Source organism: Rhodamnia argentea, chromosome 5 (assembly GCF_020921035.1).
Source record: "Rhodamnia argentea isolate NSW1041297 chromosome 5, ASM2092103v1, whole genome shotgun sequence".
Classification (NCBI taxonomy): Eukaryota; Viridiplantae; Streptophyta; class Magnoliopsida; order Myrtales; family Myrtaceae; genus Rhodamnia; species Rhodamnia argentea.
The window spans coordinates 1,368,450-1,396,101 of NC_063154.1; the positions used below are offsets into that span (position 1 = coordinate 1,368,450).

At 44.4% G+C, this 27,652-nt stretch overlaps 4 protein-coding genes and 1 non-coding gene across 7 annotated transcripts; all 5 read left to right on the top strand.

Moving 5' to 3' along the window:
- Positions 1-1,629: 1,629 nt before the first annotated feature.
- LOC115742186 (thioredoxin-like protein CITRX, chloroplastic) lies at positions 1,630-21,563 on the top strand. Of its 3 annotated transcripts, none has more exons than XM_030676323.2 (5): positions 1,630-1,675; positions 19,348-19,596; positions 19,901-20,023; positions 20,469-20,549; positions 20,932-21,563. In XM_030676323.2, exons 2-5 carry the CDS (start codon positions 19,357-19,359, stop codon positions 21,046-21,048), a joined length of 561 nt encoding a protein of 186 aa, XP_030532183.1. In that variant the 5' UTR covers positions 1,630-1,675; positions 19,348-19,356; the 3' UTR covers positions 21,049-21,563. The 3 variants fall into 3 exon arrangements, 2 of the variants coding, with proteins under 2 accessions (XP_030532183.1, XP_048134466.1); XR_007198306.1 differs by lacking the exon at positions 1,630-1,675 and adding an exon at positions 20,676-20,772 and having other exon boundaries at positions 19,285-19,596; XM_048278509.1 differs by lacking the exon at positions 1,630-1,675 and having other exon boundaries at positions 19,292-19,596.
- LOC115742177 (aspartyl protease AED3-like) lies at positions 4,343-6,571 on the top strand. Its single transcript, XM_030676308.2, has 3 exons — positions 4,343-4,877; positions 5,284-5,758; positions 5,953-6,571. The coding sequence occupies exons 1-3, from the start codon at positions 4,398-4,400 to the stop codon at positions 6,309-6,311; spliced, it is 1,314 nt and encodes a 437-aa protein (XP_030532168.1). The 5' UTR covers positions 4,343-4,397; the 3' UTR covers positions 6,312-6,571.
- LOC115742183 (U-box domain-containing protein 11) lies at positions 9,710-10,943 on the top strand. Its single transcript, XM_030676317.2, has one exon. The coding sequence runs from the start codon at positions 9,753-9,755 to the stop codon at positions 10,731-10,733; it is 981 nt and encodes a 326-aa protein (XP_030532177.1). The 5' UTR covers positions 9,710-9,752; the 3' UTR covers positions 10,734-10,943.
- TRNAN-GUU lies at positions 14,356-14,429 on the top strand. The gene has a single exon. It is a non-coding gene; the product is annotated as a tRNA-Asn (tRNA).
- LOC115742182 (trihelix transcription factor ASIL2) lies at positions 16,403-18,066 on the top strand. Its single transcript, XM_030676316.2, has 2 exons — positions 16,403-17,171; positions 17,500-18,066. Exons 1-2 carry the CDS (start codon positions 16,578-16,580, stop codon positions 17,902-17,904), a joined length of 999 nt encoding a protein of 332 aa, XP_030532176.1. The 5' UTR covers positions 16,403-16,577; the 3' UTR covers positions 17,905-18,066.
- Positions 21,564-27,652: the final 6,089 nt, after the last annotated feature.

Consider the following 27,652-nt stretch of genomic DNA (forward strand, 5'->3'; position numbering starts at 1 on the left):
TCTGAAGGCATCTTGCACCAACAAAAGTACGAAATGAATCGATTTCGTTTCCTCACACCATCTAATTTATCACGTTTTAACTTTGTTGCATTCTGGATTTAAGAATCGCAAACTAAAAAGGTCAACCCCCTTTTCTCGGTCATTCCTAGAGATTATGCATCTTGTTAATCGTTCTCCATTCACCAAATAAATCGGTTAGAGTTCATGCGATGAATTGGATGCATCATACGTTCAGGAATTCAATATGAAGGCGTCCTTTCCTCCAGGGTTGAGCATACTCGTCATTCCGCACAATCTTGGCAAATTAGAAACCAATCGAATGCAATCCATATAATGCAGGGGTGATATCCATACATGATTGGTTGATAAAAATGATCATGAAATCGGTGCGGCGGCCAATATTTACCGCCTATTATAGCCAAATGACTTACGTTTAACACAGTCGTTGGTAACAATATGAATGATTGAGGGCTCATTGGGAGCAGCAATTGCACCTCCTCCTCTCCTCTCCTCTCAAGAATTCTTAGATATTAAAGTTAGTTTAAGAAGATCGCAGAAATATCTGGGAATATATTTCCCTAGAAATGTGCAGGATATTCCTCTAGATATAAAAGGCCAAGCGCTCCCCATTACAGCAAGTGTTGTGTCTCGTAGAGTTTGGCTACTTTTAACTAATTGTATTAGAGAGTGCTTGTCAACCAAGTGCGTGTAAGAAGTTGTCCCAACCAATCCGATATCGCAAAAGAGTGTCTCTAATAATCAGGGTGGACGTGTCTTGCTCAATAATTGAAACGAGAGTCGCCCCGTTCAAGAGTTATGTCATCTCCTTTTCTGGTCAGAAGACTCAGAACCAGGACATATAATGGGAGGCTGGGTGTTATCTTGGATGTTGACTGTCCGACACGCTGATGAGCCAAAAAAAAACTAGGGGTCACTCTTGGTTCATTCAATTGCTGGGGGAGTTTCTTCGACATCAGGTCGAATCGAAGGCTCCAATGTTAACCACACACGATCTGTAAAAAGGTAAAGTGTCTGAGGACCCAGTAAAAATTGTGGGGCGTATCCTGCGGGTACTCGATGAGATCTAGGAAGTTCCCTCACACAACACTTGAAAGGAAAGGAAGCGACTTAAACAAAGGGAGGGTAAAAAAGTCACCTCGCAGTGCTCGGTTCACGAGCGAACGAGCCAGTAGTAGTAAAGGCACTCTCGAGCCTTTTGTACTCGCCCGTGATCCCAAAGTGCCCCTTCTCGCCTCCATGATGACGACGACTCGTCAAGGACCTCTCTCTCTCTCCACAAGGTCACGGGTTGGAATGGGATGACCCGCTGCCGACGCCGCTTTATGGAAAATTGGCCATTTCAAGCTCTTCTCGTAAGTCGTAGTGCTTAAACTAAACGGGGAGCCACCGACGGGTTGGTGGGGTGCTTGGAGTTGGAGCGCACCGTTTGCGATGAATTGCGGCACATCACAGAATGGTGGGAAATCCTTGTTGGGTCCGACCACTTGGGAAAGGAAGGAAAGGAAACGAAAAACATCCACTAAGGTTCATGTTCATGGGTTGTGGTCCCCCTTCCCTCCTTCCTTCCTTCCTTCCTTCCTTTCTTTTGCTCCAAAGGATATGCCGAACTCTCTCTCTCTCTCTCTCTCTCTCTCTCTCTCTCTCCCAATGACGAGTGGCGTCCACTCCGTCGCTTCATCTTTTTTCCCGTTATATACGTCCTAACCAAATGCCCCCTTGATTAACAACCAATGATGTGTGAACTATTACTAACAGCAACTCCTCTCTAACACCTAATCTATGAAGTTCCTAAGCAAGATATGCAAAAGCTCTCTCTCTCTTTGGAAAGAAAGAGAAGGAATCATTGCACGTGAGAAATCTCGATTATAAAAAAAAAAAAAAAAAACAGAGATGCTAAGATATAGCAGCAGTCCATGGGTTCAACATGGACATGAGGAAGATGATTGACCATCCCGTTCCGAGCGATTGACAAGGGGCAGGCGTGGTGTGTCGGCCACAGGAAAAGAAAAAAAAAAAGGCAAGTAAAAAGTGAAAGATCATCGCCCGTGACACCGCTCCAATGCGAAGCTCTTCCGGTGGTGAGACTGAGAATCAATAGTCATACGAACGAACAACTCCACAGAACCCCAGGCCAGGTTTACAAGCCTGTAGTGTACTGCGCTGCATCATTCCCGCATGTGCAGCCGTTTCCTAGTATTCCCTTTGCTTCCCTTGCTCTTTATTGGACCACCCTTTTAACTTAATTGATTAGCTTCTAGTTATTCCCTCCAAGAGTTATGATAAATCTAGAGGAAGATTAGCTTCGAGGTCCTCGGTACATATGGTAGAAGTGCCGCCGAGTATCATACAAACTTAGATTCTCTGTACGGTACCGGAGGGGTTTGAGCAAGTCAGACACGCAGCTCCAGATGCAAATCCTTCGATAATCCCTTTTCCCTTTGGCGGTTTGATCTACGCGATTTCTAACATTGAGCACGCTACCAGAAAATTTTGTCTTTTTTTTTTGTTTTTTTGGGTGTAAGGCTACCAGAAAATTGGCGACAAACAGAAAGTCCAGATTTATGTTGGGAAAATGGCACAGGTAGTCCCCGAATTTTGGCTCAATGTACAATATGACGCCTAAATTTTTAATTTGTTCAATATGATCTCCGAACTTTTGTTACATGTTTAATTTAGTCCATGAACTATATGAAAATGTTCAATGTCATGTCTCATCTTAGACCGATGGAATGACTACATTGAACTTTTTCACATAGTTTATGGACTATAATGAACACGCACCATAAGTCCAGGGGCCACATCGAACAAATTAATGTTCGGAAACCACATTGAACTTTAGGCTAAAGTACAAGGATCACATTACACGTTGGGCTAAAATTCTTAGGTCATTCGTGTCATTATCCCATGTATATTTGAAGTTGGACCTGGTTTTTACATTGGATGCCCGATCAGGTTGCTCTTTGATTTGGATTTACTGGAAAATTTTCGCCCTCGCTCCTTGTTGTGGACTGTGGAGGCATCCTTGCCTTGTAGCTAAATATAGGAATCGATGGAGAAAGGTCAGTCTGGGGGTCAACAAACAGTGCATTCACATGATGACCCCAGTCCCAGACGTGATGTCCATGGCTACGAGACAAAGCTAACCCACCACCCTCTTCTCTTCGCAGTACTATTCACAGCTCACCACTGAGCTTTGAAAAGCCTAAAGTTGAACAGCAGTTTGCTGAAAAGTGAATCTGCTTTTCCCCCCCACTTTAGGCATAACGACAGTGCCAGGAAGCAATTCATTAATATAATGAAATGAGATCAACATCTCGCTTGGACTTGGAGAATCCACCCACAGCAACAAACATAAGAGAGCAGACAGTAACGGGTGCTGCTCGCATAGAGATGCCTCCCGGAAAGATTGGCAGCTTCTCTCTCATCCCACATGAAAGATTGGCACCTATGTCCTTGAAATGTCTTGATGATTTAATACTGTTGGAATGTAATCATTGGAATGACTTGAAGGGTTACTGCGCATATGAACTTTTGGTTGTCTAATGCAAATTTTTTTAAGTACGTTCCCATGCGTTTTGAACCGCGCGACGGGTATGATGATATTTATTATTGAGGAGTGGACATGTGAGTTTCACATACATGTATCCAATCCATGTTTAGTTCATTCCGGGGCATAGAAACCGTTCGTCCCTGTATGACCATGTTGACGGTATATAGCGAGAAAGGAAGGAATCTGCACATTGTCCCTTTCTCAATCTGAATATAACTGGAAAACACGATGTCCTTTTTACTTTGTATGCTGTTACGATGAACAATGGTTCTCGCTCTCCTCTCTCGTTCTAGAGTTTTGGCTGGGATCACCTCCACCCGTTATCGAGACTCGACCGCATACAGGACGGTGATGCTTCATACCGCTGCTGCGATTTGGCCTCATCTACGTTTCACATTTCGAGCAGCAGACGAGAATTTTTTGGTAACATGCGGTGGTGTCGCTCCTGAGACATATTAATCAGTTAAAGACAGAGTATCAGCTAATAATTCAGCCATAAAGAAGAGGGTATAAATCTCATCCTCATCATGTTCCACCACCACCACCACCACCCTCATACGCACGTTACATAAAAAGACAAAACAGCTCCCAAATAAACAAATTACAAAAGAATCGACAATTGTCATTTTCCCTAGACTGAGAATGACAAAGGACAGTATGTGAGAGAGGACCAATCCCACAAAAAAAAAGCAAAAAGGAAATTCAAAATGACAACTTAATAATCTGCTCGACGCATATTCACATTCACCAGTATTTCTCTTGCATATATATCAGCCAACAACACTCTCTTTTCCCACTCTTAACCCACCAAAACCTAAAACCAGCCATGGAAACCCTGCAACTCTTTCTCTCCATCCTCCTCCTCCTCCTCCTGCTCTCCACCTCCTCACTTGCCCAAAACCCAAAATGCAGCGACCGAGACCAGGAGTCGACCCTGGAGGTGCTGCACATATACAGCCCCTGCTCTCCATTCAGGCCCTCCTCTCCATCCCTCTCCTGGGAAGAGTCCATCCTCCAGATGCAGCACGAGGACCAGGCCAGGCTCCAGTTCCTGTCCAGCCTCGTGGCTGGCAAGTCGGTGGTGCCGGTGGCGTCCGGGAGGCAGATCGTCCAGAGCCCCACTTACATTCTGAGGGCCAAGATCGGGACTCCCCCTCAGACCCTGCTCATGGCCATGGACACCAGCAATGACGCCGCCTGGGTCCCCTGCTCCGGCTGCGTCGGCTGTCCGTCGTCCGCGGCTTTCGATTCCGCCAAGTCCACCACCTACAGGAACGTCGCTTGCAAGTCTCCTCAGTGCTCTCAGGTACATCTCTCACACGTACCCACAAGGAAATAGTAACTTTTCATCGCAGTAGAATTCGTGTTCTGAGCCGGACAAAATCAGAAATGCCAGGATGGAGAACCAAATACGAAGGGAAGTTACCTCCCCTGGACCGTCATTCTTGCTTTCTTGGACAAGATTGTTAACGATCATGTCACCCCTAATATTGCCTAGATCGATCATGTCACCCCTAACATTGCCAAGGGAATCCGGTTCCTTGGACAAGTGTATGGTGACCTCCCGTGACTGGCGCGATAATCTAGGCTCTCTTTAATCTTTTCCTCTGGCTCTGTCCACAATCCACATCGATACGCGGGGGGCTTCATATAATTGCACTGCATTCACTTCGGACAGAAGAGCTCACGGTCAATTATGTGCGCATCTTCAGGTGTCGAACCCTACCTGCGGAGGCGGCGCGTGCCTTTTCAACATGACGTACGGGAGCTCCACGCTCGCCGCCAACCTCTCGCGGGACACTTTCACCCTCGCCTCCGACCCGATCCCCAACTACACCTTCGGCTGCATCCAGAAGGCCACGGGCAGCTCGGTGCCGCCGCAGGGCCTGTTGGGCCTGGGCCGAGGCCCGTTGTCGCTGCTGTCGCAGACCCAGGACCTCTACAAGTCCACCTTCTCCTACTGCTTGCCCAGCTTCAAGTCCCCCGGCTTCTCCGGGTCGCTGAGGCTCGGCCCGACTGCCCAGCCCCTGCGCATCAAGTTCACCCCTCTGCTCAGGAACCCGAGGCGGCCCTCCCTCTATTACGCCAACCTGGTCGCGATCCGGGTGGGCCGGAAGATCGTGGACATTCCGCCCGGCGCGCTCGCATTCAATCCCACCACCGGCGGAGGGACCATATTCGATTCCGGTACGTGCATCGTCTCGCTTTTCGGATTCACTAGTTTGTTCATTTTGTTGTATTCAGTTGTGATGCAAGTGATCGGACGGGTAATGTTTCCAATGTCTCAGTCTTCTCCTGCGGACAGCACCAACTGCATCCGATTTTCTGTTCTGATGTGATTCGCCTAACTGTCTTTTCAATGTTCTGTTTTTGCCTCCTAGGTACCGTCTTCACTCGGCTAGTGGAGCCGGCCTACGTCGCCGTGAGGAACGAGTTCCGGAGGCGAGTCGGCAGGAACCTGACCGTGACCTCCCTCGGTGGCTTCGACACCTGCTACTCCGTGCCCATCGTCGCGCCGACCATGACCTTCATGTTCTCGGGCATGAACTTGACGCTCCCCGCCGACAACCTGCTCATCCACAGCACCGCCGGCAGCATCACGTGCTTGGCCTTGGCCGCGTCACCCGGGGACTTCAACTCCGTGCTCAACGTGATCGCCAACATGCAGCAGCAGAACCACAGGGTGCTCTACGACGTGCCGAACTCGAGGCTCGGAGTGGCCCGCGAGCTGTGTACCTGATCAAATCTTGTACCGAACGGAGCGGGAGGGATGCGCGCTTCGATGTGTCGGCGGGGTTATGATTATTTGTTTGAGCGGAAGGGGGCTAATTTATGGAGTTAACCTTGAGTCTCGTGTCGTGACATTTTCGTTTGTTTCGGTTTCGTTAAGGATGCTCCCAATTTTCATCTTTCTGGACCACTTGGGTTATGTGTTTTACGGTAAAGAGCAGTCTGCGGGAAATTGAGAAAGATTAGTACGTTCCCTTTGGGGTTTTAAAATGATTTTTTGAGTTTAGACCGATACTTGGGGTCAGCCAAATTAGGGTACCAAAAGCACAGAGCCCATCAGTGCAACTAGGGGTGTGCACCGGGGTATCGACCGGACCGATGGGTTCTGGCTTTGGCGTATCAGGTCCAGTGGTACTAAGCTCCTGTAATTGGTACTAAATTAGAGTACCAAAATGTACATAGTCTATCAATGCGATTAGGGGTGTGGAACGGTTCGATCCGACCTGGGTACCGGACCGAACTGATCGGTTCTGACTTTGGCATATTGAATCCAGTGGTGCTAAAATCCCATAATTCAGCCCATTGGTAATGAGGGCGGACTAGGTCCATGCAAAGCCACCCTTCGTCAGTGGTCAAGTTTCCCTGTCGAAACAAAGAAGGACCTCCCAACAACCATACGTACACGTTCAATAACTGATGCCACGTGGTCGATCCGACTCATGCTGTTTCTGAACACCCACTTGATCATCATCCAATTGCTATTGATCAGCTAAGTAGCATCGATATCGATACGCAATAGGACACGAGATGTCAATATGTTATTTTTCAAAAAATAAAGAATTTTGACACATTAGAAAAAGTTATACATTAAATATATATTTTTATATCAATAGGGAGTTTCTGCCTTATCTTTCTCTTCTTCTTCTACTATTGTTAGGGATTTATGATTAGGTTTTTTTTTTTTTTTGCTAAGTACATATAGTAATTTTGGATGTCTAAGTATATGACTTAAGTGTGTGTGTGTGTCTATATATATATACAAATTTACATTTTGATTCATAATTTATAGAAAACATTTAAAATTGACCTCGTGCGTGTCGTAATGGCATATAAGAATTGCTTGTCGTTGGCATATTCGGAGCGCCGATCATGTATCGAATGCCCGACACTTATTAACCACGTGTTGGTCGCATGTTGAAGAATATTCGACACGACATAAAGTCCCCCGAAAAGTGTACGTGCTTCATAGTTGATCAATAGTTACTAATGAGAAATTCGAAAAATTAATCCTCCTGATCCACTAAAAAAGTCTCTCACTCTAGGTCCAATACCAATTCTTGTTGTTAGCCATCCCCTGATTTCCTTTAGATTTTCATATCAAACAACGGTTTCGATTTAGAGATAATTTTTCACGTCACTTTACTAGCGTGGATTTGTTCTCGACATGAAAATGCCACATTAAACAACTAATGCCAATATTTGGACCGACACAGGATTAATTGGGGCAGATTTGATACCAGATTGAAAGTTGGTAATTTTATTTTTTCAGACCAAACAAAAAAAGTTCGGGGCAGAGTTCGGATTAGAGTTAAAGCCGGTGATTTCTTTTAAGCCAAAAAAAAGTACGGGATAGAATCGAGACCGTACATAAAATTAAGTCACTAGGGAATTAGGCCAACTTTCCGAGCAGTCCCTAGTCATTGACTAAAATACGCGACCAAACATCTATACCGAGTCCCCCCTCTATTTATTTTTCTAACGGATTTCAGTTGACTTAACTAACGATCAAACATGATGCAAACGATACGGTGAATTGTAAACGAGCATACGGTTGAGCGGGTCATTGTGGACATCTTACGGAAGCGTGCCACATCACTTATCGGCCAATCAATTTTTGTCCATTAATCTCCCAAGCACATTTAGAACATTATTCTCCTTTTCTTCGTTTCTAGATGAATGGACGTTGGGATCAATAGTTATCGAGAAAAAGGAAGAAGAAGGAACAAATGAAATGACTTCCTCGTCTCTCCTTCACGTGTGTATGCAAATGCAAATGGGGTAGTCCTGATCATGCGGATGCTTAGGACACGCATGGTAACACTTCTGCTTTAGAAATTTATTTCTCGTCGGAAATTGATTTTTTTACTTCTTCTTCTTTTCAGAAGCAACAATTGATTTTTCTACTTCCGCTTCAGAAGTTATTTCTGATCGGAGAAATTTGTTTGATAACGGTTGAAATTTCTACTTCTCACACATTATTAACACAAAATCTTCTACGAAAAATGATTGTCGGCGACCAAAAAATTTCTACTTCATTTTTTGAACGTTTTAAATTTCTTTAAAGAATAATTTTTATTATTTATAAATATTATTTACTTTTAAAAAATAAAAAAAATTGTTATTTATTTTTTACTCCGGCGGCAACGACCTGCGCGATGGTCGATGGTCGGAGGTCGTTGGCGGCGATCGCGGTTGGCGAAGGTCGGCGGTGGTCGGCGGCGGTTGGTGGAGATCGATAGTGATTGTGAGTGGCGATAGGTGGCGGTCGGTGAAGGTCAAAGGTGGGCGGCTGCCGAGGGCGGTCGACGAGTGACGGTGGCCGGCGGCCGGCGGAGGTCTACGGTGGGCGGTGACAGGCGGTGGTCGTGAGCGGCTGTCGGTGGAGGTCAACGATGGGCAACGGCCGGCAATGGTCGGAGGCGACAGAGATCGACGGAGGTAGATATGATCAAAAAGAGGGTAAGGGCGTAATGAAAAGAGTGTGACGCGATAAGTACCTTTTGAGTTGGATAAGTTATTTTTTTAACTTATCAAACTGAAGAAAAAATAATTTTAAAAGTGAAAATTCACTTCGAAAGTAATTTTTTTTTTCAAATAGATTTTTATTTTAGAAATTACATTATTAAATAAATTTTTACTTTAAAAGTATTTTTGGTGCAGAAATTCACTGTTGGATGTGTTGTAATGCGCACGCTTGTCGACCCCTCGAAACCTAAAGCGAAAAGACTAATCAACTGTGATTAGCCCGCGCGGCACGTGCTTGAAAAGTCAAAACCTCCGTGATCACGGAACAAAGTGAAAAAATAAAGAAAGCGGCGGCTTCCCCTGGACCCCACCACCCACCTCGTTCCCACAGTCCCACGTTTCTTTCCTTATCCAATCCGAAACAGAAACAAAGGCAACGACAAAAGAAATGCTCGAAAAAAAATAAAAATGTCGACTTCCAAGTTCCAACTGCAATAAGCAAAAGCAAAATAGTTAGGTGATTATCCCTTTGACCTTTTCCATGATTCCTCTTCTCTGCCCCCTTTCACACACTTCTACTCTTCCTCTCCTTCTTCGTCTTCATCTTGTCCCGTAGATCTCTCGCTTCCCCACCTCCTTGCCACTCGCCACCTCTCGGGGGGAGAGATAGAGACAGAGACACAGAGAGAGAGGCAAGACGCAGCACATGGAGGTCAAGCGCCGGACGGCCAAGTCCCTGGTGACGAAGCTCAGCTCCGTCTCCGAGCTCACGCGCACCGAAGCTCTCTGCGAGCTCCGCCTCATCACCAAGCACGACCCCGACGCTCGCTCCCTCATCGCCGACGCCGGTGCCATCCCCTACCTGTCCGAGACCCTCTACTCTTCCTCTCCCGATGCGCAGGAGAACGCCGCCGTCACCCTCCTCAATCTCTCCATCAACTCCAAGGAGGCCCTGATGTCCACCCGCGGCCTCCTCGACGCCCTCTCCCACGTCCTCCGCCACCACGGCCCCTCCTCCTCCACCCCCGACGCCGCCGTCCAGTCCGCCGCCGCCACCCTCCACAGCCTCCTCATCGTCGACTCCTACCGCCCCATCATCGGCGCTAAGCGCGACATCATCTACGCCCTCATCGACATCGTCAAGTGCCCCAACTCGCCCCCCAGGTCCGTCAAAGACGCTTTGAAGGCGCTCTTCGGGGCCTCCCTCTACGCGCTCAACAGATCCACCATGATCCAGTTCGGCATCGTGGCTGCGCTGTTCGGACTGATCCTGAAGGACGGGAGGGTCGGATTGGTGGAGGACGCGACGGCCGTCGTGGCGCAGATCGCGGGGTGCGAAGAGAGCGAAGAGGCCTTCCGGAAGGTGTCGGGAGTCGGGGTTTTGGTGGATTTGTTGGACGCCGCGACGGGCTCCAGCATCAGAATAAAGGAGAATTCGGTATCGGCTTTGTTGAATTTGGCTAGGTGCGGAGGAGAGGGGGTGGTGGAGGATGTGAGGAGGATGGGTTTGGGCGTGTTTGATGGGATTAACAACGTGGTGGAGAACGGGAGCCCCAAAGGGAAGAACAAGGCCATGGCGCTGTTGAACTTGCTCGATACTCGAGGTCTCAGCAGCAGCAGCGATGGAAGCAATGAGAATTTGTTTAGACATTCGCGGTTTGACTATCTACTGCATCATTCTTCGTGATCTTTGGATTCTTATGCAATTGAACCGTGATGCCATGTCCCTTTTGTGTTTGCCATATGGAAGAAAAAATGTACAGCCCGTGGAGTTCGATGATAATTAGAGGCTCTTGAGCGGTGTCGTTATCAAATTTTGTTCGCCTGGATACTCTGGCTCATTCTGTAAATAGTTCTAATATTGGATATATGAAATTCATACAGTAGTTTTTAGCCAGTTTGCTTTGCTCTGATCTTGAATCCACCTCTGGCTGCGGAGCTTTCTATGTTTGGATGGATTAGATACTATGTAGTCATATATCTTTCAATGAATGAAATTCATTCAAAAGTTTTGCAAAAGAACCTCGATGTTCCGATTGGAATGCTGAGAAGCTTGGTGATTGTCTAGTACTTGTAGTGACCGACCACATGCCACTCGAAGGCATTAATTTGATTTGTGTGAGGCAGCGATGATCGAGCGGATTAGGGGAAGTTTCAACAGCAAGAAGCCGGAAGACTAGCCCCTGCTAATGTGACAACAGGTTTTTATGCAGCATGAAGAAATTACATTCATGTATTCATGTGTGCTGGCGGGTCTAGCGTTGGGTTCAATATTTAAGTCTTGTCGAATCTACTTGAGTGCTGAAAAGCTTGTTTTGTTTTTTTTTTTTTTTATGGATGTGATGTTTTAATCCGTTTATTCAATCATGAACTTGCACTATTCTGACTTTGACTTCCTAATATCTTTCCCAATTCAAACTCATAAATGGTAATGCAGTATCATCTTCGAAGCTTATCTTCATACCACGAAAGTCAAATTCTTAATATTGTTTGATGAATGAATTAATTTACTGCACTGTTGAACGATAGATATGGTGGGTATATCAAAGACATGAGAATGTCTTCAAGATGATTATGCGCAATTTCTGTTTCTCTATGGTAAATTGCGCTGTATAAGTTGATTGAGCAGGATTGTGCTTGCTTTGGGGCACGGGCCTTGCATGTCCTTTCTAGTATTCATTTCCATATCATAAGTGAATATGGAGCCTGAGGCTCCAGATTGATCCATTTGCTGAGGCCACTCCATCCTTGCCATGGCCAGTTGCTACTTCGAGTACCCACAACCCAGAAAAATTTGCACAGTTAACTCCGTCTTTCACATTTCTGATTATAATTCTAATCGGAGGATCATCCAGTCGGCATAAGTCAATGTGATGAAAATGGTAAGGCAATCCTACCCCCAACCCTCCTCTCCCTCGCAATTTCTGGTTGGTACCATGTATAATGTGTCACAGATTCGGTTCGGCAAACCGATTGTTAGAACTATGTGTGAGTGAGTTTTACTTCCTTCGCAGTTAGAGAAGACTGTGGATGCGATTTCTTTGTTTCATGGAGGGCGGCGCAGTATATCGGTATGATAAATTGCTCAAAGATTGACTTTGGAACATGCAGCATGGCTAGAGGTTCATCATGGGAAGCTTATTGATCACTTGGCAGAGGTACATTCTTCTCATATATATGGATGTCACAAGCTCTAAAGTTTGGCAGCTTATCTTGCTTAATTGCTCTGAAGCTACTCAAAAGAGAATTTCGGTCTTCATGCATGACATGTTGCATGAGAAAAGGTATTCATCAGTCGGGAAGCCTAGAGGTATACTGTCGATGTGTTCGGGTTAGTTTCGTCCTCCTTCTCATTGCAGTGGTCAAGGTTAGCATCATTTTGGCATACTTTATGGGTCTCTCATGATCCCTTCGACAAACCAGATGCTTTTCTGATATATTCTCTGCATTTGTGGTTCAGATGGCATGGTCACTAACTTTATTCTCGACAAAATAGGATTTTCTAGAGTCAAAATACTGTTCGTTTCTTCAAGTGGTGGGCGATGTTTAAGATGAGTAATCAATAAGGCTAGTAGTGGAAATAGTTAAAAATTTTTAGTCTTTTTTCTTTTCATGGTGATAATAAGCAAAGGACAATGAGGTATTTGCAGGTACTGACTAGGGACAGCATCTGAATCGTTTGCGTTGGTTTTGGTTCATGTCTACCGAAAGTAGAATGTCACCAATGGGTCCTCTGTTTCGGTTCTTTTTCCAAGTGACGATGCTCTTACTTCTCTGTAGTGCTTGTCCGGGCATCAGCTTACAAGCCTGGCCGGTTCTTATTGTTTCGTAGGGTCTTCCTCTGCTGAACACCACTTTGCGAACCCAGGGAGTTGTGTTCAGGTTACTGAAGCGTGTGTTGCGAGAAGATCAGTGGCCTGTTTAAGAGATTATTCAACCCTCTCAGCTGTTAATATGAGAGGAAAGTTTCTATAACATAATGCTTGGAGATTGTCTTCTGAAAATCGAACTTTTATTGGTATTTCAGGGTGCAAACGGACCCGTCTTATCTGCGTGCACAACTTATTTGCCCATATATTTGGTTCTGCTACGTTTAACTTTACTTCCGAAAATGAAAAACAACTGTTGTGATGAGTTGTGACATCCTGTCAACCGGGCTGTTCGGGGTGGCATGAGTCGACAAAGGGTAGGGGGATGATTACGATATCAATCTACCTATCAATTCTTCCACCTGCGGCTATTTAAGAAGTAAATCGACCGAACCGTGCACGCTGAGTCAGGGGTGATTGTCTCTCTCTACGACTTCTTCTCGGCTTTACCGACGTGGGCACAGAGCAGAAAAAGAGAGCTGGAGCCAAATCCATCAACTTGGTCCAAGTGGAACAGTCGCACCAGATTCAGCAGATTGGCCACCACCCATTGGCCGTTTGATCTCAAGTTGTCTTTTTAACTAGCCACGTTGTTTGACTTTGATTATTATGTTCTGGCTCGGGAATTTGAAACCTTCAAAAGGAAAGCGGCCTGCGTGCACCGATGAGCGACCTCCACTGATCGTCTTTTTCTTTACTCTTCCGAGTCGTATGTGAGACGGATTCGTGGAAACGAACCCCTGTTATCTTGCTGAACATTACAGGGGGAGACGACCTACAGCAGTATACAATTACAGTGCCTCGGCTTGTTATAAACAGCTTGAAAATGGTTGGCGGGACCGGTCAAATCATTCTGGCAACGAGAGAGAGACCCCACGAAGGGGGGATGCCCATTATTGCCTTGCTAGTTCTCCTCGTGTTTCTTTGCATTATTGACGATGTAGCAGCATCGACAGCGCCCCCCACCAACACTCTTGCCCTTTTGTTTTTCCAACCACCTTTCAATGACTTTTTCAAGTGCCTCTCGCTCTCGCTTTTTACCATACCAATGCCGAACATCCTCATTTCCGACTCGCTCCATTCGATTCTCCGTCTCGTTTTTTGGTCTGGGAAATGGACGGTTGCACTTACCTCATATTTTTGTGCTAATGCAGCTCTTAACAATCACGTTCAGTCGCAGGTAGCATCGCTCATGTTCTTCCCTTCCGACCGAATGTGATAAAGCCTATAAAACAAGCAGCTACTATCGAGTGTCTTTGCAGTTAGTAGCGGAAAGAGATAATTCCCCTTTCTTTCTTTGGCTTTCTATTTTTGGAAAAACTAAAACCGAGAAGCATACTAGTGTTAGTAATGAATAATTCCTAAGCGTTTCAAGGGTGTTTTTTTGGTACTTTATAGTTAAATTATAAATTTAACGGTAAGGAAATTGGAACAGAAAAAGCTGGAATAGCTCAGTTGGCTAGAGCGTGTGGCTGTTAACCACAAGGTCGGAGGTTCAAGCCCTCCTTCTAGCGTTCCTTATGTTTTTGGGTTTTTTTTTTTCTCTTAACGTAGGCAAGCTACCTCAAAAATGTCCAAATTCCAACTGAACCCGTGTGTTTTTCTTGTTGGAAATGAGACTTGACGTTATTTTCTTTTTCTTTTTCTTTTTTCTTTTTTTTTTTGTTTGGGAGGAGGGCCCAAGGAGAGGGAAATGACAAATTTGTTTGACGAAGAACGTAAGCAAGGTCACCTGGAAGAATGCGAAGCTGAGATGGCGCTTTCCCATTGGCCGATGAAAGCGACCAATCCCGGTTCGAGATGTTGCCGAGGGGAGAGGGCCGCCGCTCCCCCTCCCAAAAACGTCCCGTTAACCCTTAGTGGCGACGAATCCACCAAAAGGGCAAACGGGGAAAGCATTCAAAAAGCGCCAAAAAAGGCAATCAAAAAAGCAAAGCTTTAGAGAGAGAAAGAGCCAAAAAAAAAAAAACGAGAGGAAGAAAAGGGTGGGATGTGGAAAAAGGCAGCAGGAGAAAGAGAGAGAGAGTGACGGCAGCGCATTGGCGGATGGTGGTGGTGCCATGGACGGACAGAGTGGGCGACACGCCCACGTGACTGGCCCACCACCACCACCTCCACCTCCACCACCGCCACCACCACCACCACCACCACGTCACTTCATCCCTCGCTTCATATCAACGCTAACTGCCAAAACTACTCCAACTCACCGCCATCAAAGTTTATTCAGTTGCTATTCTACTAACCTGCGTGCTTAATCCTTTCTTCTTCTCGTTTAAAATTTCAACTCCGAATCGAATCATCTCATTCGCGCATTCTCTCTAAAGGCCGCACCAGAAAATCCAATGTCTATCGATTGCCGTACGAGCTTAGTGGGCGGAGGACCATACTTTTGAATATTAATCAAACATTCTTAGACCTTCCCACATCCGTCGATGCTCAAAAGGAACTGGCATTATAAAGATTGCGAAAGAAAATATAGAAAGGCAAAAAAAAAAAAAAATTAGGAAGGCTTCCCCCCAACAAAAGAAATACGAGAATGCCTTAGAAAGAACAGGGTGATATGGGTCCGTCGTGGTTGAAAAGAAAATGCGTTACATGCTATTACTTTTAAGATGATTGAATCGATTATTCCTTTTTTTAGGGATTTGTGTCAAAACATCTTGACCTAAATCTTAATCTTCTCTTCTCCCGTCGCATCCCCTCCGCCTTTGTCATCGCGCTGTGCCTCTGTCGTTGTTATCCTCGAGGAAGGAAAGAGAAATGCAAGACAGAAAACATGATTAAATAGTGTAAAGTTCGATCATCGGTACATGTGTTTCTCACGATTTTTATTCGAACGTGTTCGAATAGAGTAACGCTTTTTTTTTTCTTACTCGGATAGAAAAACCCAACTGTTGAACCTTTCGGTTTAAAGTGCCAACGAAGTATCAAATATCCATAAAAAGAAAAAAGAAAAAGGAAAAGAAAATCGTCGCTGCAATCGCTCCATGGGTCTATGCGCAAGTAGGGAAGTCCTACATCACACCTAAATCCATGCCCATCTTTCATAGGCTAATCAAGATTTCGGAAAATTAAGGATGGTTCGCGGAATCGAATTTATTGATTTTTCAGATAAACCGAGTCTTTAATCAGTCAATCAGCTGTGATTGTTCAGATAGTAGAGTTTCACTTAAATTTCGTAGGTACGTGATTTTTCTCCCTCTTTTTTTTTTTTAAATGTTGGGAAAGAAAAGGGGCGGGGGAAAATATGTAGAAAATCAAACGCACCCATAAAGCAAGAAAGGAGGAGAAAAACGAAAAAGGTTAAGAGGTTACCATCATTAACTCATTTGACAAAAGTGACCCTCTTTCCCTTTGATTGCCCCCCACTCCCACTAATCTTTCTTTCTTTCTTTCTTCCTTTCTTCTCCCTCCCCACCCCCTGTTCTCCAATGCTAGTGGTTCTCTCTCTCTCTCTCTTTCTCTCTCCTGCTTTGGTTGGCCACTAGAGCAGAGCTATAGCCTCTTCCTTTTTATCCCCACTTCCCTAATAATGCTAGTGGTTCTTGTCTCTCTTGTCTCTGTTCTCCACTACCGTCCAAAAGCTTCAGCATGTTAGCAGCTAAGTGAGGAAAAAAAAGGTCAAAGAACCCTCGGGGCAGGAAGCTCTAGCATGGGGAGAGATGACGGACAAGGAAGCTAACCAGGAAACGCCCCCATCTCTCCTCCCCAACAGCGGCACCGTCAAGTTGGAAGAGTCCCCTAGGCAATCAGCCACCGCTGGCGGCGGCGATAGGCTGAAGAGGGATGAGTGGAGCGAAGGAGCGGTTTCGAGCCTCCTCGAGGCCTACGAATCCAAATGGGCGCTCAGGAATAGGGCCAAGCTCAAGGGTCACGACTGGGAGGATGTGGCGCGCTTCGTCTCGTCCCGGGCCAGCTGCACCAAGTCGCCCAAGACTCAGACGCAATGCAAGAACAAGATCGAGTCCATGAAGAAGAGGTACCGGACGGAGTCCGCCGCCGCCGACGCGTCCTCCTGGCCGTTGTATCCGCGTCTCGATATGCTCCTGCGCGGCACCGCGCCGCCCCAGCCGCCTTTGCCCCCGCCGCCGCTTTCTCAGCCGCCGGCCTCTAACCCACCGCCTTTCATATTGCTAGAGCCGTCCTCTGCTGCGGCCGTGCCGCAGCTGCTGCCGATTTCGGGTCCTCCTCCGCCGCCGCCGCCCTGTAATGCCCAGAATTCTCATGGATCCAATGGAGTAGACAAGTTGCCCAAGGTAAGAAGAGTGCGAGGCCACTTCATTTTCAATTGTGTTCCTTTCATTTTTATCTGTCGTGCCCAGGAAACTTGAATTCATTCTAGCTCTGCATGATTTATTATACTAGTAGGCCAAATAAACAAATAGAACCAAATGATAATTTCCATTGGATGGTGCTATCCTGATTTGACTTGAATATATTAATCATGGGGATCATTGGATTTGACTATTGTGTTTTCTCTAGCATTGCCTCCAATAGATTTGATTCAAGTCAGGCTCATTGGTTTTGATATATGACTGAGATAATTGCTTCTTGAACTGTCGTTTTACGTTTATGTTCATGTAGGAAGATGGAGCGGGAACCAAATTATCAGATCAACTATCTGACAAGAATCCAGTGGAGACAGATAGCAGCACACCGGCCCTTTACAGCGATAAGCAAAAGTCGTCGAGGTCGAAGAAACATAAGATGGCGAGGAAGGCAGAAAAGAACAAAAAGAGGCGAATGAGAGAAGAGTACGGGATTGCCGAGAGCATCCGGTGGTTGGCGGAAGCTATCATGAGATCCGAGCAATCGAGGATGGAGACGATGAAGGAGTTGGAGAAAATGAGGATCGAGGCCGAGGCGAGGCGAGGCGAGATGGATCTCAAAAGAACCGAGATCATCGCGAGTACCCAGTTGGAAATCGCGAAGCTCTTTGCCGGGAGCAACAAAGGGATCGATTCTTCCCTAAGAATTGGTAGGAACTAAGGTGGACTATGTGAAGCTTGTGATGATAATTATGATTGTGTTATGGTAATGTATGTAAAGATCACCTAGACTCTTGTGTACTAACACCGTGAAAATGGCAAGGAGGACTGGAAGATGAGGGCCTAAATCTCAGCATCGTACCTCTCTTTCGGTGTAAGAAAATCTATGCCTCATCTTCATGTTCTCTTTCGACGACATGTTGCAGCGTATGTTAGACCCTATGTAAACTGATTTTTAGAAGCGCGCGACATAAGCCAAAACAGAAAAGAAGATGACTTCATACTGGTACTTTTGTCTGCATCTATGTGAAAATCAAGATAACGCATTTAGCCAGAGGGAGCCAAATGTGGATACACATATTAGGCTGCGCATGCTCAAGACACACAAGTTTCCCGAACTGCGATTTTCTAGGAATTTTTTCGAGAACTGCTATGAAACATATAGCCTCCGTTTCTTCACTTCTCATCTTTGCTCTTCTGTTGTTGGATTCTCCTGCCCTTCAGAGAGAATCTGCTTGAATTTGCATGTTCTGGATTGCGCGCTAAACCGTTGACAGACCGAGACGAGGACTAAAAAGTACCTAGTCTTTCTCCCATCTGCAATGCAGTTCATAAGAAAGCATTCTGTAAAAACAGGGTATCAGGAAGAGAGATGTACAGGGGATGGATTTTAGCAGATGAACAAACTCCCTTCACCTTTTGATCGATCACTGCTTCATCAGAGTCAATTTCAGTAATCCCTGCCTCAGATAGAGCAAAAGCCATCCTGTCAGCCTTCTGTCTTGTTGAAGGAATTGAAGTGCCAAGGCGTTTCTTTGCTTTTAATCAGGGCACTTGATTGAGGAAACTGTATTTTAGACTTGTTAATTACCTCAAAACCAGATCCTAAGAATTGCTGAGAACATAATTTTTTAGATTAGATACTATTAAATAAAATGCTGGGTCTTCATAGGGAAAGTCCAAAAAGAACCTTCAAAATTTTCTGATTCAAAGGAATGAAATACAGCTTTTGGTCTATTCTATTCTAGCAGCTGTAATTACTTGGTGGGCGTGCACATGACAACACTTTTACTCTAGGAATCGACTTTTTGCGAGAAATTTATTTTTCTAGTTCTTGAGAGAAGTAATTACCAAAAGCAATTTTTTTTTCTACTTCTTGAGTAGCTCCAAAATCACTTTTGGAGCAAAAAAAAATGCTCCAAAAGTATAAAAGTAAAATTACGTAATTAAACAGATTTTTGCTCCAAAAATGCTTCTAAAGCAAAAATGATACTCGCACACGCCTTGTTTTGACAAATCAAGGGAACCTTGCAAGTACACGGGACTAATCTTTTTCCTCGGGTAGCATAGACCAGACACTGCAACCAAACACGGCCAATTGGACAACTGTGAAAGTCTGAAAAACCCCACCAAAATCCCCAGCTCCTGCTGTGTCTCTACAAAGATAAAGATAATGGGTCTTCTTCAAATACACTCTCCAATCGCGATATTTCTCAGCAGTCGAGTCTCATCGTCCCATTCTAAACCGCCTTGTCTTCCTCGATTCCAAGATTCCGCCAAGAAATTTGGACAAAGTTCGCTTTTTTCGTCTTCTCCGGGAATCGGAGACGGACCCTTTTCGCTATCCACTGTGCCCAGAAAGCTGCTCTGCACACCACCTCGAGGGAAGCACGTAAGAGAAGACTATCTTGTGGTATGTTGCCATGTTCGATTGTTGCGTCTTTTTCGTTCTCTTGCATGCATCTGCGTAGTTTCGATTTTTCCAGTGGATAAGGGGAAATCCTTGAATGTGGAGCTTGGGATTTCTCCCTTGTTAGCCTATGAAAATGGAGGAAAAGAAATCTAGGAAAAGCTATCTTTAGTGAGCTGATATATTTTGGTCTTTTCGTTCAAACTGTATGGTTGGTTTTGCTTGGGCTTGGGGCAAATTATGTAGCTGTTCTTCGGCAGACTGTACAACCATTTACATTGATGTGCTTCTTCTTTTCGTTTGGAAGAAAAAATTGTCGGCTCAGGAGGTGCAGGAGCTTGTGAGGGGAGAAAGGAGCGTGCCCCTCATCATTGATTTCTACGCGACATGGTGTGGACCTTGTATTTTGATGGCCCAAGAACTTGAAATGGTAGGCTCAAACCTTTTGTTTTGTTGTGGGTTAATTTTTCAATCACGTGTCACCTCTGGGTTTTTATTTTGATCAATTACTCTCATTTACGTTCTTTCTCGAGGGAAATATATTTGTTTCATCACTGGAGCGATACGGATCAGAGATCGTGGCTGTAGATTTAGGAGTTTCTTTCGTTGATACACCACTTACAACAGTAGCAAAGCATTCATTATAGACCTGAATCGAGAGACAGTCTGATCAGATATCAGTTCATTGGCTTTTATAAATGCTTCTAACCGATCTCAAGATTTGACATCTTCCCTTAGTAAGGCAACATTTTCGATGTCTCTAGTTGCTGTATTGTCTTCCCCCATTTTTCTCCCCTTGATAAGTGTGTGGACAAGATGCTATATACATAAGGTGCTTCTTGGGGCCAAATGCTTAGGTTGATTCCATATTGCAGCTTGCAGTGGAGTATGAGAATAATGCCATAATTGTGAAAGTTGATACGGACGATGAGTATGACTTTGCCCGAGATATGCAGGTAATTGTTGCCATAGTCCGATACCTTTTCTCATGATTGTTGCGTTCAAACTCTTGGCTTGAGATCCCCATCATCCCTTGATATCATAAGAAACTTGATGTTGGTATTCTTCTCTTGGTCCACAATTGTTGTTGAATGACAAGTGGGAACAGCTCTTCATTGAAAACCTTGCTTGGTCATGATCCTCCTCTTAAGGAACTGCTCCTTTCTCCCCCTTTTTGCAGTTAAGTCAAAGGAGTTAAAAATGTTTTGCTGGATGTTTTTCAGAAATGAATTTGAATTATGATGAATCAAGATTCAGGACAACTTGAAGCCAGTTAATCTCCATGGAAAAGAAAAAATTGGCTGCTTATGAGTTTCATGTGTAGCTCTTATGTTTCAGGTACGTGGCCTGCCGACTTTGTACTTCATCAGTCCAGATCCCACCAAAGAGGCTATTCGAACAGAAGGTCTTATCCCAATTCAGATGATGCGCGATATCCTAGACAATGAAATGTGAAGGCGTCGGGAAAATGAATTGATAAAATGTCTTCCACAATCTAGAGACAGAGCTGCGCCAGCTGCTCCACATCCGATGTGCGTTTTTGGTCCGTGATATTCTTTTAGTATGAAGGCAGGTGTAGGCCGTTCAATGTCAAGTTGGCCAACTTTTGTTGTTATACTTGATGAACTAGATAGTAGACTTAGGAGTTTTGGGCATTCACCCCGATGGAAGACATGGCCCCTGAACATTGGCTGGTTGTATTTTGCTTGTGGCCATTAAGATCCATATAGTAACTGGGGTGGCGACAGTCTTTAAGGTAGTTTAGATAGTCTAATATGCAATTGGAAGATTGCTTTTACATCCCGGCAGATACCGGATAAAGCATCCTCTCTGTTTTGCTCATTTATTTCCCCTGCGGAACCCAAAGTAATTGTTCACGGCTCTTGTTAGAGCACATTACTTCTAGATCCGCTTATTTTGCACCTGAAATGACTTTCCTGGTTCGAAATGAGTAGAGATAAGTTTCTCGATTCGTTCTTGTTTATATTAGACAGCTGTGTATGCCATGGGGATTCAACCGGGGAGTGGAATGCCCATATAGCTTGAGATCAGTTGTATGCTGAGCAGGGAAATGGCACATGTAGGCAAGTGCAGAACCTGATGAAGCTGATGTAGGAACCACTGGTGCTGGATATTACTCTCTTGCTTATCAAATTGTAAGTTCGATTGGAATGTCGCCATGTTTAGAGTCTGTCCGATGCATGGTATACTCTGTACCTTCAGTCCATAGATATGGTTCTACTCTTTGGCGATAGGGTAGGCAGGGTACAAGAAGTTCTCGTTCTTTAAGCATGCTGTGCTTCTTGGACAGCACAGGAATCGTCTCGGAAATGTGTTTCTTGGACATGAATGAGTTTGCTCGGTTCGCGTCTTCGTTTACTCTCTCTCTCTCTCTCTCTCTCTCTCTCTCTCTCTCTCTCCAATCGGAGTCTCATCTTTTGGGTGCTTTTTCTCTGGTTTGTTCGATAGTGTTAGTCCTATGATGATGGCCGAAATGGTATGTGCGATACTCTCAATATTACGCACGAGACACGTTTGTGTAAAGTACTCAAAGAAACTTGACTTCAAATCACTGTGATCTTGCGACAGTAATTACATCACGCGAAAGAGAAGGGACGACAATAACAAGCGACAAATTAAACATAGGGTGATACATAGATCGTTTTACTAAGATAACAAAGTGCTTTTAGATAACTTTGTAGCTATTTTTCAGAGTTAGAGATCTGTTGACATTGTCCTTCAGAGTGAAGGAACATCTAGCCTATAGGTCAAAAAGATAGTTGATTACTGTTGGTAGAAATAGAAATCAGTTTCCATTCCAAACGGTGGAAAACAATTTTCAGGGTATGTTTGTTTGAGCATAAGAATTTTTCTTAAATTAGTTTTTTGGACTTTTACGCACTTAGTTTGCTGAAAACGATCGATCAACAAAAAATTATACACAGTCAAAGGAAATATGCATGCTTAAAATTAGGAAAAAGAATTCCCTAATCTGAAGAAGTAAAAATATTTTCCTGGAATACGTTTCCATTGATCATGATTTTTTTTTTTCTGAAACAAACACTCCCGCAACTTATTTTAGGACTATGATTTTCCTTTCAAAAACAACTTCTTACAAAATCTTTTTTCAGAAGCATCATGTTTTTCACGAAGTAAACAGAGATTAAACTACAAAACAAAATCGAGACTAAACTTCAACCGGTGATCTCATCCAGAATCCCATGGGGTCATATTCTCTTCCAGAATCCCATGCTTCGCAATGCGAAGGGACTAATTGAAACGGTACGCACTGGGTCTCGATGCAGCGTTCGGTAAACAAACCAACAGCCCCACGACTTTCTGGTAAAGTTAGATGCTTTTGAAGACCCTTTGTGTGGGGGGGCGGCCGTCAACCCACTTGCTTCTGAACCAACATGGAGTGATTCCAACGCATGAATGATGCCAAACCTGCGAAACCAATCTTCTTCCCGTTTGGATTGATGGGTTGGATGATCCTGTCGCACTGATTTGAGAGAGAGAGAGGGAGGGACAAGCTTCCTCTTCTCGGCGGAAGGCGAGGACCATTGGGCCTCATCTCATCGGAAAGTCAAAAGGGGACTAAAATGAGAATGATTCGACAACAAAAAAAGGAAGAAGAGCAAAGGAAAAATTCTGCCGTTTTGGTTCTGTACAAGACGATACAAACAATCAGTCTCAATAAGTGAAATGGAATCGCAGTTGGGAGTCTTCTCTGTCATTAATTGTGGAGTCGGATCTCGACTAGAGTCAGATTCTGAGCGTAATGCTTGTAGAAATGGTAAGGACGTATTCTCGAATACAAAGCTGTCCGCGAGTTCCTAAAGATTGGCTCGTCAAACGATGGTGTGGACGGCGGCGGCGGCAGGGGAGAAGGCCAAGAACATGAGGGTGGCCATGATGCCGACGGGGAAGAGGAGGAGAATCAGCGGCGGAGGAGGCAGGGGCGGCAACACCAGAGGCAGCACCACCATGAACGCCGCGAGAACCGCCAGCACCAGAACCGTCCCGAAGCCCGTCGCGCACCTTACCATGCTCCTCCGACCACCATGCCCCGTCTCTGCAATTGTCTCTCCAACTTTCTCCTTCCGCGACAGGATTTAAATTTCCAGTTAAATTGTCAATGACGGAGAGAGAGAGAGAGAGAGCAAGAAGAAGAAGAAGAGGAGCTCCAGAGCAAGCAAGGAAGAGAAGAAGGCGGCCTTTTAGGTGGGAGGAGGGGGACGGGCTTGGCTTGGGTATATATAGTTGGTGGCGTGACGCTTTTGCATGAAAAGTAAAATGGTTTCCAATCCTGGAATTCCTGAATTCGAGAACTCGCTCATTTATGTAATGTCGTATTTTAGTTTTGTATTCTAGAGGATTTTGGTGCATGATATATTTAATTCTAATACATCTCTTCAACATTCGAAATTTTTTATTTTCATGAGCTTATGTTAATAAAATGGATTGTTCGATGCGGTTACCGCGTGCGTGCGAGCAGTTATTTTGATAAATAATCGGACGTGGTTAGCCCAATGATTCATATTGTAAATTTTATCCCGACCACCAAACATGGCCTATAAGAATCCAAGTTCAATAATTCAATTCGGATTTCCATAGTGAGTTTGAAACTCTGATAATAAAGTCATGGTTGCTATTGTCGGTAGCTCCTCTCTACATTCCTTTTCACTTAAAGAAACGCACTTATAGAATTGCGATATTTTTGTCGGTTAAACTTATCCTTTGGTTCCAACAAAAAAAAAAACTGACCCTTTGGAGAACCCCCTTGCAATAGGATGCGTCTTACACAACTTGTTGAAGGGATATTGCCTAAACATATCATTAGGAAATATTTTTATAGACTATGCTACGTTAAATCCAGCTCGATATGTAAAAGACATATTTTGGTATGTCCTTAAAGTATATCCCTCTTAATCTTGCTAACCAGAGATCGTGTATAAATCCATTTCACTCTGACAACTTACTATTAAATTGGGTTGCATCGACAATTACACATATTACCCAAAAGGATGGCCCTTTAGAAAATCACAAGATTGTTTATTCGGTTGCTTAGGGAAACGTTACTAGCAAAAATTCCGATTAAATAGAGAATGACGTGGGACCCAGAGGGGGAGGGAGAGATTCATCGGCTGGGTTGATTGCCAGAAAATCTGGTATCGTGCAATGGTCCGAATCGGACAGGATCGGGCTCATGATCCCCTTCTCGATCGTGATCCGTTGCGGAACCCCAACGCATCGACATCAAATTCAAAATAATTTTTTACCTATTAATTCCCTCATTTATAAAAGAAAAATAATATCTTTGACAGATTTATTAATCATTGTTACTGGAGAATGTAATTCTCTTTGGCTTCTGCATTTCTATGGTACTGTCGTTTTGTCTTATCTCTCGAAATACACATATACATGTACTGATGTCTGATGTACACATATATTTTATATATATTATATATATAATTTGTCTTTTCACGAGTAGAAAGTGTAACGACAAGTTGTTCTCCAGCAAGACGGAGGACCGGTCCTTGTCCCGGCAACGAAAAGATGAGACAGAGCTGTTTATGGCGACAGGAATTATTATTTTTCAAATTATATGGTGTAGAAAAAAATAACCCAAAAAAAAAAAAAAAACAGAGCAACTTGGTACCTCATACCTGGCCTTTTTTCCGGACTTAGCGAGGTTTTAGAAATGGAATATATATATGCAAGTTGATCACAACTCGTGATCTTTGCTTGCTTAGGATGGTTTTCCAAAGGAACAGAGAAAGAGCAAGGACTTAGTTGGCTGCGACATGGGATATGGTTCATCGCACGGGGTCGATACTGAAATTCCTGTCGAGGAACGGACCATCTGTTCGGGTGGTAGTTGAGACGTTCGACGTCGACATATATATCTTTTCTAATTTTACCCCTCGTAAAAGCATGCGGGGGAATACGCGGTAATGTATAACTCCATGTGCAACCCGATCCGGACTTTTTATAGATTCGATCCAATCCGAGTTTTACTCCATCGTATTGACTTGTGTAAAATGCGATTGCAAACCCTGGCGGCTTTACTGTGTACAAAGGCATTTGATTTCTCCTCCCATTCTTTTTTTTTTTTCCACGTTGGTCGGTGAGTCAAAATATAAGAACTTCTCTCGAGGGTCTGAACTTACAATGTACTTGGGCAGACGCCGCAACGCTTGCTTGCTAGTCGACCAGAAAGCAGCTACATTAATGGCGATTGATGGAATTTGCCGTGGCAAATTTGGGCATGAAGAACGAGATTCAAAGACTCTCTCTCTCTCTCTCGGTCTCTCCCTAATTCCAAGAATCCTAGTGAAGAAGAAGAAGAAGAATAAGAAATCCTCACGGACAGGACGGCGTCCCAATTCAGTGAACGAGAAGCAGTTCGGTACGGCAGCATTTTTGCCAATTCGGTGGCTAAGTTTGAATCCGAAGGACATGTGCAAGTCGGTGTGCAATGTATCCGATTTCGTTTCTTCCTCTTCTTTTTCTCACGTGTTCAAAGCTCCTACGTTTTTCGCTCTCTTCCCAGCACGGACATTTTCAACGGTGAAAAGGATGAAAGCTCGACGTTATTGATTCCTATCAACATTGAGCTTTTAGCATTTTTGAAATGTTGAATATCACGTTAATGAAAATTAGTTAGTTGTCTATTTTGCTCTCAAAACCCCGCTAAAATTCTAATTGTTCCCCTTTGGAAAATTAAAACCATCAATTGTTCAACTCTCTTGAGCGAGAACGGCCGGTGAGGGGCGGCGAGGGCATATTTGGCTTGCCAGCTAGCGAAGGGTTTTGATTTTTCTAAAAAAGAAAAAAGAAATATGCATCCAAAAGTCCTTTGCAACTTTTTTTTTTGGCCAAACAATACTTTGCTCAAAGTTGCATTTCAAAATTCAAATGATTTTTTTTTATCGAAGGCAATTTGTATTTGTTCAAATCCACTTAGGCTAAAGGCATTTGTATTTTTGCTCAAATCCCATTTCCAAAGCCAAGCCAAACCAAACACTCCCTGGAAGTTCATTTCCAATCCTCTCGAATTGACTTAGATTTTTTATGTGGTTCCCATCGGGAAAGAATGGCGCAACCAAAAGGGATGTGGCCCGCAGAGTGGACTTCAGGCCCGTGCGGTCGACGATCATATCCGGGCCGCCACGCACCATGCATCGGACCACGCACCATGCATCGGAGGGTCGTCCTGAGATCAATCAAGCCTAGGAGGTTTCTTTGTTTGCGATGTGCAAGTTCGAGTGGCCGCGAGAGTATCAAGCCGACCCGGGGGAGCTCCGGAAAACCTACCCATTGCAAACGCCGTCCTTACCCCTAGAAAGTAGAAACCGCCTCGCATTGCTTAAAATTAGCATTGCTGTAATTACTAGACGAGTTGCTAATCGATCTTTGATAGCCGCAGCTACTTTGGCAACTACCTTTTTGGGGGCTTGCGTTCTCTTGCACAAAACAAACGTCACTATCAAACGTTCATAACCAATTTAACACCGAAATCGCAAGCATGTGAATGAGAACGAGTGTCGCCAAATGAGCACCTGGTTTATGTTCCGTGGCTATTTCTGCTCGATAAGATAGCCCTTGATTATGGGGCATCCAAACGTCAGTAATGATTTGTTTCTTTAATGTCCATAGTGGGCGTGCAATGTGCGTATTTACATGTACATACCCCATCGTCTATCTTGGGTACACGCGAACTAGATGCCGTCGATGCATTAACATCTGATCTTTGATGCCTAACAATTTCTAACACTGTAGCTTTTCTTCTATATGTCTCACGTGCGCATATTTTGCTTTCGCTTGCCGTGTTTCTCACTAAGTATGCAATGTATGATGCCGCCAATTGTCAACGGTATGAACTACGAGCATGCTTACTCCTCAATCACCTCTTCCAGTCGACTTTCGAACATATCTAATGCCAAGAGTGAGAAATTCCCATGCAGATTACGACCAGAGCATTAGAATAATCTATTCGCAGAAATCCGACCATAATATAACTAAATCGACAGGACACTATACATTTTTGTTACCT